Below are 13,749 nucleotides of genomic sequence, written 5' to 3'. Positions count from 1 at the left end.
TGTTCTCCTCAGGATCAAAATAAAGCCCTAACTTTTGGGGGCCCGCAGGGCCATGTGCCACACCAAAGGCACGCGGGAGGAGAGTAATGAGAAGGGGGTCCCCCCCACACTCTCGATGAAGGGAAAACTGGCCTCCCCTGGAAAATTTTGAAGGAGAAAAAAAAAAAGTCCATTTGGTGGCATCTGGTGACTTTTAGGAGCATTTTATGTTGGTACTGACACGGTCACTTTTTATTGTTAACATGGTTGAACATAGCTATCAACCCCAAAACAAAAAAAGAAGTGAGAAAGCCGGGATCCAGGGGCTGCAGGCCCCGGTCAGGTCCAGGGCAAAGCCCTGGTGGGGGGTCAAGGGGGGGTGAAGACCCCCATCCGAAAAAGATTTTGCCAACTTTAAGAAGGGATTGGTGGCCTTAGGATGAATATTTATGGCCCTTTTCCACTACCCTTTTTCAGCTCACTTCAGCTCGCTTCAGCTCACTTCAGCCCGACATGGCTCGCGTTTCGACTATCTAAGAGCAGCACGACTCAGCTCGCTTCAGCCCTGCTTAGCACCCAAAACTCGCACGGTTTTGGAGTAGGGCTGAAGCGAGCCAAACCAAGCTGAGTGAGGCTAGGGGCGTGAGGAGACACTCCCATGTGCACTGATTGGTGAGGAGGAGTGTCCTCACATGCCCACACACGCCCCGCGAGCACGCTGGGATCTGTAAACACCATAAACCCGGAAGAAGAAGAATTACAAGAATTTCTGGAGCCTTATGCGCCTCGCCTCATCTATACGCTCTTGCCAGTATCTGTTGGCGTTGTCGGTGACAACAAGCCACAGCACCAAGACCAGCAACACTAACGACTCCATGTCCTCCATGTTTATTGTTTACTATCCGGGTCGTGAGACTACCGCTTAAAAGATCACTGATGTCACTGTTTGCGCCGCCTAACGACATCACGTGACGTCCACCCACTTTCGCTAACTCCACCCAATGTGCCCACCCACTTCCAGCCAGCACGGTTCAGCATGGTTGTAGTCGAAATGCAACTCCAACAGCCCCACTCAGCTCGACTCAGCCCAACTCAGCACGGCACGGCTCAGCCGCGTTGGTAGTGGAAAAGCGGTAATAGTTTTCACCTTCTTGCTGTTATTATTAAAGAAAAAAAAATGGCTTCACGAGGACGCCACATGTATGAACAAACCAATGCCAGGGAAACAAGAACACATTTCAACATGATCATGACATTAAAGATGTAAATGAGCACATTTCAATAAGATTTCACCACAAAACTGTGTGTCGCTTCATTGGAAAACAGGAAACGCAATTTGTGTTGCCACAAAGTCATTTCTAAACCAAGGTTTTAACTCAGTAAAAGTGCACGTGTCTGCAATTTACTGCAACAGAGTCTGAGGATTATTTTGCCCTTTATTAAATGAAAGCATAAATACATAATTTTATCATCATTACAAACAAGCATGCTCCGAGAGCACAATATCCGCCGCTGGCAACTGTGCCATAACTCTGGTAAAATGCGACTGAACTGAACGAAATTGCAGTTCTACTGACATAGAACAAAGAATCCTGTCAAGTTGCGTGAAATCCCTCCAAAAATTGTGAGAGGAGTTGATTTCAGAAGGTGAGTACCCTTCCTGGGACGGACGGACATCGCCACGACATACTGTAACCCCACTTCGGGCCTTTTGGCCAGCAGGGGATAATAATAATTCTGAGGGAAGTTGATTTCAGAAAGCAAGCACACCTTGATGAAATTGCCAAAGTACAAGTTTGTTAATAATCAAGGGCAGAACTCTGGTAAAATTTGCCCAAATTAAACGAAATTTCAATATGCGTATATAACTGTCATATAACAAAGCCTTTTGCCAAGTTTGGTGAAATTCCTCCACACATTGTGAGAGCAGTTGATTTCAGAAGAACGTACACCCTCATGAAATTGTCAAACAAGTTATTTAATCAAGGGTCAAAACTCTGGGAAAATTTTCACAAGCGAAATGAAATCGCAATATGCGTATTACTGTCATATAACATGGCGTTTTGCCAAGCTTCGAGAAATTCGTCCAAAAATTGTGAGAGGAGTTGATGTCAGAAGGCGAGCACACCTTCATGAAATTCTCAAAGTACAAGCTTGTTAATCAAGGGCTGTAACTCTGGTAAAATGTGACTCAATTTAACAAAATTAGGGCGGCACGGTGGTGTAGTGGTTAGCGCTGTCGCATCACAGCAAGAAGGTCTGGGTTCGAGCCCCGTGGCCGTCGAGGGCCTTTCTGTGTGGAGTTTGCATGTTCTCCCCGTGTCCGTGTGGGTTTCCTCCGGGTGCTCCGGGTTCCCCCACAGTCCAAAGACATGCAGGTTAGGTTAACTGGTGACTCTAAATTGACCGTAGGTGTGAATGTGAGTGTGAATGGTTGTCTGTGTGTCAGCCCTGTGATGACCTGGCGACTTGTCCAGGGTGTACCCCACCTTTCGCCCGTAGTCAGCTGGGATAGGCTCCAGCTTGCCTGCGACCCTGTAGAACAGGATAAAGCGGCTAGAGATAATGAGATGAGAATTTAACAAAATTACAACAGGCATACTACCAACATATAACAAAGAATCCTGCCAAGTTTCGTAAAATTCCTCCAAAAACCGTGCGAGGAGTTGATTTCAGAAGATGAGTACACTTCCCGGGACGGAAATCGCCACGACATAATCCCCTTCGGGCCTTTCGGCCAGCGGGTGATAAAATATTATCTGAATAGAACAGTACAAGCTGAGTAAATGTAATATTCTGTCCGATGTATTAAATATCATTTATAAAATATTTATTCATTTGTTAATAATGTTAAATAACTTAGAAAGATAATATTAAAGGAATATAAAATTAGTGAATTACTCAAAGTAATACCATCACCAAAAATCCCAAACCCATTATGACAATGATATGTTAACAACTTCCAATTATGTAGTTATAGGTTTATACATTAATGTGCTTTTTTTTTTTTACACTTCCCGTCACCGACACAGACTTGCTTGGCTACTACTGTAACAATAATAAACACAAACACAGCATGTAGAGTTCCTGTTGAAAAAAATAATATTTGGCTCTACATTTATGAGAACATATCTGTGGGACAGTTCAAAATAAGCTATTATTTACGTCACAACTTTGCAAATAGGCGGCACGGTGGTGTAGTGGTTAGCGCTGTCGCCTCACAGCAAGAAGGTCTGGGTTCGAGCCCCGTGGCCGGCGAGGGCCTTTCTGTGTAGAGTTTGCATGTTCTCCCCGTGTCCGCGTGGGTTTCCTCCGGGTGCTCCGGTTTCCCCCACAGTCCAAAGACATGCAGGTTAAGTTAACTGGTGACTCTAAATTGACCGTAGGTGTGAATGTGAATGGTTGTCTGTGTCTGTGTGTCAGCCCTGTGATGACCTGGCGACTTGTCCAGGGTGTACCCCGCCTTTCGCCCGTAGTCAGCTGGGATAGGCTCCAGCTTGCCTGCGACCCTGTAGGACAGGATAAAGCGGCTACAGATAATGATAATGAACTTTGCAAATACATCTCGTTGAGCTTAGATGAGCTGAAACAAGGCACGTTTAACTCTTTTCCAACACGATAAAATGTTAAAATATTCCTTCTCACTGACGGAAGTCTGGGCTGTAAACGCGGTCAAGAGTGATCCTGATGACGATCTCGCTTTTTCAAGATCTTTGTGAGACTTTCTTTACATGTGAAGTTCAACATCTCAAAAGGTCTTGGTGTTTACAACTGATCCTCCTGTTGCAAACAGCACATCGGAAATGGTGTTGCTCGCTGAATCAGTGATAATGCAGCATGGATAGATTTTGGTCCAGTTGGAATTAAATTTCGTATCAGACTTAGCTGCACTAAATCTGGGTTTTTTTTAGAACTTGGAGGGCTCGCTGATCCAGAATCGCGGTCACTTGTTTTCGCCAAGTGTGTCTTTCCTGCCGGTAACGTGGAGATGATGAAGACAAAGTAAGACGTGATTTCACTGGTCGACTTCCTGCAGTCAACAAATCATGGATGTCCTTTCACTGCATGGCTCAATGCAACAAAAATCACGAGTCTCACAGCAAAGTCGTGAGAGTTGACGGGGCAGTTTTTAGCGAGTGTTGGAACAAAAAACAACAACCCACCCCCCACCCCCCAGTGGGTTCCGTTCATTTGGTTTGACAGCATGCAATATTATTAGCATATCGCTTATCCTCCGTGTATTACGTCACTCTACCCAATGGAGAATGAGCGTTGAATATGGCTTACGATATTGCATGGTTGTCAAGACAACATGACGTCACACATCAGAGCTGATGCGAATATCCAATGAGAAAAGTTTTCTGCTGCGCATGTGCAGAAGCGTTTCTTTGTTCGCTGGGAAAGAAAAAGATGTGCTGAACACCCAAAAGGCTACCAAAACTTCTTTAGATATCCTTCGCAAGAGAAAAACAGACCAATGGACATCGAAAAACTGGAAAAGAGTGTGTCTCTGTATAATAATAATAATAATAATAATGCTGGCTTTTTTCATGGTATATCAGATATGTTCCATTCAGCTAGCATGATACTGAACGAGTCGCCAATATTATTTAAATATTGTATGGAAAAATATTACAATGTGATAAGTGGCAGCTAAAATTTAAACATGCTACAAATAAACAAACAAACAAACAAACAAATAAAAGTACTGGCCTAGTGGTTAGCATGTCCGTCTTTCAATCGGGAAGTCATGAGTTCTACTCGTGGTCTTTGGTATGACCCGACCATCATACAAAATGGTACCTACTGCCGTCTGACAAGGCACGCTGCGATACAGATGTGCATGGGGAAGTCAAACTCTCGCGGTTACCAGAGAACTAGCCCCCCACTGTAACCCTAGCGAGAAGCCGAGGGCTACGGAAACGGAGATCGGCACCGCCCAATGCGCCTGGTTAGTACTGGGACGGGAGACTGCCTGGGAAGACCAGGGCATGGCACGGGAAGGACTTTCGTCTACTGGATGGATGGATGATCCGATATTCCATGATGTCGTCCAAAATAATGATCAGATCCCTTGACTTTGTATGCCTGAAACAGACTTTTTAAAATTCCAGAAATTCCATGACCGTGGGAACCCTGGTGTCTGTTTCGCAACTTGGGACACACATATTTGCAGACTGCCAGATAATTAAGATTGAAATCCCCCCCCCTTCCTTCTGGAGACATACAGGACATCAGTACATCACCTGTTATACAACAGGTAAGGTTTTAAGGTAATTACACCTTCATGACTTAGCGATACTGTGCAGATTTTTTCGTTGTTGTTGTAAATTTCACCTGCTTTCTTTTCAAAATATTTTCAAGTATAAAATTACAATTAAAAATATTTTATATTCTATATCTTCACTGTAAACTGACTGCATTTTGTGATCAGTTAAGCCTGCGAGAATCGGGCCATGTGAGAGAGTGAGAGAGAGAGAGAGAGAGAGAGAGAGAGGGGCTGACCTTCCAGTGCTATCGAGAGGACCGAGTTCTCCACCAGCCAGTCGAGGAGCCGGTCCGTGTCTATGGCGTTCTTCACGGTCTTGGACACCGTGCTCTCCTCGATTAACTTGGTGACCTGGAACAGAACACGGCAGTCAGCCAGACCATATTGAGCCAAATCAGCATTTCAAAAGCACTGTATTCTCAGTATTTTCTATTTTCGGCACAGTTTTATTTTGCAACTCGAAGTAAAGCAATGTACATGTTATCCTCAAGTGCAGAGGTGGACAGATCGCTAACGCGGACTCCGAGGACGAGTCCAAGCTATCGGTTAATTATTCACAGCTGTTCGAGACAGCTCACAGCTGAAATGTTATCCAAAGACTTTTTGTCTTTTTCTCAAAAGGACAGAAACGTGAAACTTCATCACCAGCAATCAAGACCGAATAAATATTACGGCTACGTAAAGTGGTCCCCACCTCAGGATTCGAGTACTGGTTTATTTTCCTGAAACTGTATTAACATCCGTCATTGGCTCATCATATGTTTGACTTAAATTATATTTTTCACTGCTGTTTTTTTTTTTTTTAGAATAGGTAATTGGACATCCAGGGAAGAATGCTGGAGCTTTCACTTGACTGGTGGGTGAGCAAGGCTTATTCAAATCATTTCAAACTTGGAACTGATACATGACAGAAAAGTACAGAGTTTAAATAATTACCTTACTTGGAAACTGTAACCAAATCAGCGAGGCATGCAGGCTGTTATGCGTTTCAGTCGTGTGCACTTTTCAAAACGCAGATTAAAATGTAGTTTGATCTATTAATATTTACCTGCTGGTTTTCTGTCGAGCATTTCTGTGACGCTACGGTCACACTACAGCTCGCGATGCTTTATTGATGAAAAAGAGGCGTTTTGGTGATGGTGCATGGCAATATACAGGTGAGCTAAAAGTTGGGGTCACATAGCAGGTGAACACTCGACTGTCACGCCTTCACGCACTTGAGCCTGGCGCATGTTGGGACCCAGTCGTTATGGGAAACACATGATGCTGATTTCACAGAGACTTTGCGAAGTATTGTCACGGTCACACTTATGACTCCGGTTAAATACTCTGCTTTCCGTTTCGTTTGTCTGACCTTGCCTCACGTTTTTTTTATTTTTTATTTTTGGTGTGTATAAATATTACGCCTGCTAACACACACAACATTCTTCCTGGACGTACATCCGTCTACCACCGCATGTGTCAAAAAATCTGTGAAAACAGCGTCCTTATATATGCGTGCTGATTGCACTCAAATCAGCATCAGGTGTTTCCCATGACGGCTGGGTCCCAAGTGCACGCAAAACGCGCTCTGAAGGATCCCCAAACGTAAATGCACTTCTCTAGTCTCGGGGGAAGGTTAGGCTGTGCCGAGCCGCTGTGTTGATGAGGTTCCCGCGAGCATCAGGGACATGGATTCGAAACAAACACAATCAAGCGGTTCCCCAAGCTTCAGGAAGCATTCCCAAACCCATCTGTGAGGATTCGCCGCGTAGTTTGCTGATGAAAACACCGCAGCAAATTTCAGTGCATGCACTGAAATTTTTTATGATGTTTTTGACCACTCACGAAGCAGAGACGCATCAAAAAACAACTCCTGGAGCTCGGAGAACATTTGCCGTGCATCGCACGATCGGTGGTGAAGCTGTAGTGTGACCAAGGCCTAACTTTCTTATACAAGACAGCCATCAAAGCCACAGAAGAAGAACACTGCTGTCCAGAAATACAACCCCGATTCCAAAAAAGTTGGGACAAAGTACAAATTGTAAAAAACAGAATGCAATGATGTGGAAGTTTCAAAATTCCATATTTTATTCAGAATAGAACATAGATGACATATCAAATGTTTAAACTGAGAAAATGTATCATTTAAAGAGAAAAATTAGGTGATTTTAAATTTCATGACAACAACACAGCTCAAAAAAGTTGGGACAAGGCCATGTTTACCACTGTGAGACATCCCCTTTTCTCTTTACAACAGTCTGTAAACGTCTGGGGACTGAGGAGACAAGTTGCTCAAGTTTAGGGATAGGAATGTTAACCCATTCTTGTCTAATGTAGGATTCTAGTTGCTCAACTGTCTTAGGTCTTTTTTGTCGTATCTTCCGTTTTATGATGCGCCAAATGTTTTCTATGGGTGAAAGATCTGGACTGCAGGCTGGCCAGTTCAGTACCCGGACCCTTCTTCTACGCAGCCATGATGCTGTAATTGATGCAGTATGTGGTTTGGCATTGTCATGTTGGAAAATGCAAGGTCTTCCCTGAAAGAGACGTCGTCTGGATGGGAGCATATGTTGCTCTAGAACCTGGATATACCTTTCAGCATTGATGGTGTCTTTCCAGATGTGTAAGCTGCCCATGCCACACGCACTAATGCAACCCCATACCATCAGAGATGCAGGCTTCTGAACTGAGCGCTGATAACTTGGGTCGTCCTTCTCCTCTTTAGTCCGAATGACACGGCGTCCCTGATTTCCATAAAGAACTTCAAATTTTGATTCATCTGACCACAGAACAGTTTTCCACTTTGCCACAGTCCATTTTAAATGAGCCTTGGCCCAGAGAAGACGTCTGCGCTTCTGGATCATGTTTAGATACGGCTTCTTCTTTGAACTATAGAGTTTTAGCTGGCAACGGCGGATGGCACGGTGAATTGTGTTCACAGATAATGTTCTCTGGAAATATTCCTGAGCCCATTTTGTGATTTCCAATACAGAAGCATGCCTGTATGTGATGCAGTGCCGTCTAAGGGCCCGAAGATCACGGGCACCCAGTATGGTTTTCCGGCCTTGACCCTTACGCACAGAGATTCTTCCAGATTCTCTGAATCTTTTGATGATATTATGCACTGTAGATGATGATATGTTCAAACTCTTTGCAATTTTACACTGTCGAACTCCTTTCTGATATTGCTCCACTATTTGTCGGCGCAGAATTAGGGGGATTGGTGATCCTCTTCCCATCTTTACTTCTGAGAGCCGCTGCCACTCCAAGATGCTCTTTTTATACCCAGTCATGTTAATGACCTATTGCCAATTGACCTAATGAGTTGCAGTTTGGTCCTCCAGCTGTTCCTTTTTTGTACCTTTAACTTTTCCAGCCTCTTATTGCCCCTGTCCCAACTTTTTTGAGATGTGTTGCTGTCATGAAATTTCAAATGAGCCAATATTTGGCACGAAATTTTAAAATGTCTCACTTTCGACATTTGATATGTTGTCCATGTTCTATTGTGAATACAATATCAGTTTTTGAGATTTGTAAATTATTGCATTCCGTTTTTATTTACAATTTGTACTTTGTCCCGACTTTTTTGGAATCGGGGTTGTAAACCAAACTATCTATCTATCTATCTATGGCTAAGTAGCGCTGTTCGCCACCAAGCGACAGTAGTTTGTTTTTTCAGCTCAGCATGCCACCTTTCCTTTCCTCTCTCGCCTTCAGCTGAAACGCTGACTAGGACAGATTTCATGGAAAATTAATTCTCAGATATATCCTTCTAAGAAAGCTGAACAATCTGTGAACAACCTGTTTTCCCGTTTCCATTTTGTTACATATAAAAAGACGTGCCTTGCAATAAACTTGTCCTTTAACTAGCCTGCCTGTTTATAAATGGCCCATTAATACTGCGACTTTCCTTGAAAAACTAACGACTGTACAGTAATCCTTCATTTGAGTGTTTGGAGGGGAGTTCTACAGTATTTATGTAATCCACAGAGTGGCCAGAAAGCCTCCAGCGCTGTGCCCTTGAGAAAGCTTCATTTCAAGTCAGGAATGCAGGGCTAAGGGGAGGCATTACTAAAAAAATAAGAGAAAAAGTCTGCCGAAGACCCAAATGTGACCTCTTTGAGCGAGTTCATCTTGGCGCTGAAGTGAGGGGTCTTGAGCATCCTCAGGAGGATATCCAGTCTCAGGTCATCCACCACATTGACCAGCTCCCTCTGGAACCGCATGCACAGCAGTTTAATGGCGGACAGAAGGTCTGGAATACTCACCAACCTCTACGCAAGGGGAGATGACGAACATTAAATGTTGAAAGAGTTTTACAAAGAGTGAAAAAGGCCGTGCTGTGTTAGTGTTGATGTGAACTGTACCTTGTCCTTTAGGTCCTTCTCTTCAAGATTCTGCACATATGTGATCATCTTGTGGATGACTGGGTCCAGCATCGGCTGCAACATAAAAAGGCATTTCATTCCCCGGGTCCGAAATCACTCACTGCTCACCATGTAGTGGACGACACAGCGAGTTGGCCATTTTGTAGTGCTGTCTGAATGTATAGTGAGAACTACACTACCGTTCAAAAGTTTGGGGTCACCCAGACAATTTTGTGTTTTCCATGAAAAGTCACACTTTTATTTACCACCATAAGTTGTAAAATGAATAGAAAATATAGTCAAGACATTTTTCTGGCCATTTTGAGCATTTAATCGACCCCACAAATGTGATGCTCCAGAAACTCAATCTGCTCAAAGGAAGGTCAGTTTTATAGCTTCTCTAAAGAGCTCAACTGTTTTCAGCTGTGCTAACATGATTGTACAAGGGTTTTCTAATCATCCATTAGCCTTCTGAGGCAATGAGCAAACACATTGTACCATTAGAACACTGGAGTGAGAGTTGCTGGAAATGGGCCTCTATACACCTATGGAGATATTGCACCAAAACCCAGACATTTGCACCTAGAATAGTCATTTACCACATTAGCAATGTATAGAGTGGATTTCTGATTAGTTTAAAGTGATCTTCATTGAAAAGAACAGTGCTTTTCTTTCAAAAATAAGGACATTTCAAAGTGACCCCAAACTTTTGAACGGTAGTGTATCATTACACCCTATATAGTGGACTCATAGGATCCCACAGTGCATCGTGAAAAGTAGTGTACAACCGATGGTCACTAACCTAGCAATATCATGCATTGTGGTTGCGCTGGGTAGGGTTGCAAAGGGGTGGAAACTTTCCGGGAATTTTGGGAATTTTCAATTTGGGCAGTTATTATCGTAAGTTTGAAACATTTTAAAACATTTCATCACCCAGAAAAACAAATTAAAACCCATGTTAAGCATTTCTTTCAATTATGTACTGTTTTGTGCTAATTAAGAATAGGACATATTGCTAAAGGCCAATTAATAAAAGGCTTTTAGTTTTTCAATATTAGTATTATATTCAGATTTTTCAGTGAAACATTATTCTTCTCAATCTCAATTAGGGATTTTTCTTCAAATAAAGCATCTTGCCACTCTTACATTTTGTGGGAAATTCCAAGTAGAGGTCTGCGCGGGACAGAATTTTCAGTCCCGCTCCCGCCCGCTCCCGCATTGTGCAGTCCCGCTCCCACAAAGAATTATGATTTTCAGTCCTGCTCCCGCCCGCGCCTGCCATATTTTGTCCCGCTCCCGCCCGCAAATCCCGCATGATGCAGACGTTCGCGTTATTTCTCACGAAAGTTCTTGTCATTGGCTTGGGGAATTAAACATGCTGAGCTTAGCTGAGCTCTCCACTGACCGATCCTTCACCTAGCGCACGTAGCGAGGGTGCGCGTTGCCAGGCGGCATGCGCAGCTGAGGCTTTACAGAGATACCCAACATGCCTACCAAAATCTACAGTGGATATTAAGAATATTGTACATTGCACATAGCTTATATGTCACTCCTCAAATTTACATTCTAGGAAATACAAGTAGGCCTATAAGAAATTAATATAATTTAAAGACACAGCATGATGGTGCCCCGCCCCCTACTTTGAGTGGATTTGAGCATAAATATCTACAGCTCACAACACTTATCGCAGCTGATTTCCCTCTGCGTCGTACACGAGTGAGAACGACTTCCAAATGTCTGATTTCAGGACTCTTGACTTTTTAACTGTAAATGTCCCTCTTTTTAAAGCAGCACTTACTTCTGAAGCACTGTGAGCTTCACTAGAGGAGCTCTGCTCTTCTGCCATGATCGGAGATCTCAAACACGGAAGAGCGGAAAGGAATCGGAAACGTACGCGAGATTAGACCACATCCGCAAATTTAGGCATCTTAAAATGTTTTTATTAATGCCAAATAAAATATCCAGCACAAATTAAATATGATAGACATAAATTAATAATTTATAAATTTTATTTTAAATACGTTTTTAGTTAGCGGGACTGCAGCTTATCACCTCTCCCGCCCGCTCCCGCATTGTGCACTCCCCCTCCTGCCCGCGCCCGCAATGAGCTTTCAAAATTTGTCCCGCGCCATGCTGCTTTGCGTCGGGTCCCACGGGACTCCCGCGGGAGTGCAGGGCTCTAATTCCAAGATGCTAAATATAATAAACATTTAATATAACAGTACCCTTTGGTCAGAATTAACTGGAAATCTAACTCATTGCATAACAAGTCGTAATTTCTAAAAATCTTGCAAAAACTCAATTTGACCATTTTTACTACAAAATTTTACAAAACTTGAAGACTTGTCTACAGATTTAATCACAAAGGTATCACATCATAAAATAAGGAATATTAAAAAAAATGTAAAATGTTAAATTTCTCATGACTAGTAGTCTTGAAATAAGTTTTGCTGCTTGTAAAATACATCAGTGCCACTTTTTGCTTTGAATCTGGAGCAAGGCTGTTTAAATGTCATTGTTTTAATAGCACTGCATACCCTAATCGTTACTTCCAATCCGATAATTTGCAAGCAAATTTTGACAGGATACGGTTTACAAACCAGTTGCAAAATGAAAAAGGAATTCAAGTTGTTGAAGTATAATTAGTAAACAAAAAAAAGTTACAGGACGCAGTCTTCAAAATCCTAAGTAGAGTTAAAGCTGCTTTTGAAGACGAGTTCTCACAAAGTCTAAGGTTATTGTTTAATTCATTATACAGTACATGTACCAGGGAAAACCCCTCTTGTTTTTGTAAAACATTTGGTGGTTATTAATTTTCTCAGTTGTTTAATTAGTTACATGCTTGTATGTTCTTCTGAACAGAACAGAGACCCAGAGAAATATCCTAATCTGAATAAAAGGGCTTTATTTTTTTGTATCAATTTTTAAGTAAAGCTGGTTTTGAAAATTCCTTAAAAAGTTCCCCAAAATTCCCATAAACTCCCGTTAATTCCCAACATTTCCATGGAAATTTTCAACTCGGAATATTCCCGGGAATTTTGCGACCCTAGCGCTGGGGAGGGAGGGAAAGGAAAGAAGGAAAGGAGAAAAGGAAAGGAAGGAAAAGTGTGTTGGGGTGAATGTAGGGCTGTGCGATATGGGAAAAAAATGAATATCCCGATACATTTTGTCCATTTCACGATATACGATATATATCTCGATATATTTAAATCTCCTCTAAAGGACCCCATGAAATCTAACTTTTACTCTTTACTGTTTTCACTACAATCCCTGCAGATTAAATAACATTCTTGGTTAACTTTACAGGTAGTTTTCAACAACACATTTTAAATTTTCATGTTGGTGATTAATCACAATTGAATTGAAATAAGACTATTTTTATTCAACAAAGATGTGGCACAAACTGCAAAAACAATCTTGAAAATTGCAACAAAGGGGCTGTACAATACAGAGCTGCTCAGAGCTCAAATCAATAAAGTGCAAGCTCAACACTGAGAGACATTTAGCCTAAATAGGAAAAGTGCTCATTCATTAAATTATTTTAAAAAATAGATCTCCAAGCTATTAACCTGACTACTGAGAACCACTGGAACATTCACAATGGAGAGAGAGAGATCTGCAAAACATAATTTTTCTCTTTGCACACTTTTGAACTGAATGTTTTCTGGCTCTGCTGCTCAGATGTGTACAATTCCAGTATTGCCTTCTCTGTAAAACGTCTGCGACCAGGCAACTCATATTTGGGATCGAGTGCGTTTAGTAATTTTTGGAAGCCTGGTTTTTCCACTATACTAACTGGGATCATGTCTTCGGCAATGACATTAGTGACTGCATCCGTTATAGCTCTCCATCTCTGACTCGTTTTCTCATATGGGGTGGCTTTGGAGAACGAGGCCGCTATGGTCATTTATTTAGCTTGTGTGGGGGTTTTAGCTCGTGGGCAAGTAGTTCGGAGTTTAAGAGACTCTGCATACTGTACCGGGTGAGTTTTCAGGTGATGGAACATATTTGTAGTGCTGCTGCCTTTCGTGATGACGGTTTTTTTGCACACTTTACAAACTGGCATTTGCTGCTCCACGTCCTCCTCGCAATATCCAAAAAAAAAGCCAGATGACTGACCCTTTACTAGTTCTTTTAGGAACCAATTTGTCC

General features: G+C 42.4%; 1 protein-coding gene across 3 annotated transcripts in view; it reads right to left on the bottom strand.

Moving 5' to 3' along the window:
* The window catches only part of usp24 (ubiquitin specific peptidase 24), a 278,284-nt gene that overhangs the window by 134,477 nt on the left and 130,058 nt on the right, over positions 1-13,749 (bottom strand). For all 3 annotated transcript variants that reach the window (XM_060917596.1, XM_060917597.1, XM_060917598.1), the window contains exons 9-11: positions 9,598-9,672; positions 9,346-9,504; positions 5,485-5,599 (exon numbers count right to left, since the gene is read on the bottom strand). In XM_060917596.1, the coding sequence (XP_060773579.1) occupies positions 5,485-5,599; positions 9,346-9,504; positions 9,598-9,672 (349 nt within the window). The remainder of the gene's footprint in view (positions 1-5,484; positions 5,600-9,345; positions 9,505-9,597; positions 9,673-13,749) is intronic.

The sequence above is a fragment of the Neoarius graeffei genome, chromosome 3 (assembly GCF_027579695.1).
Source record: "Neoarius graeffei isolate fNeoGra1 chromosome 3, fNeoGra1.pri, whole genome shotgun sequence".
NCBI lineage: Eukaryota > Metazoa > Chordata > Actinopteri > Siluriformes > Ariidae > Neoarius > Neoarius graeffei.
The sequence above is the reverse complement of the archived record's forward strand: the minus strand, read 5'-3'. Positions and strand labels throughout refer to the sequence as shown.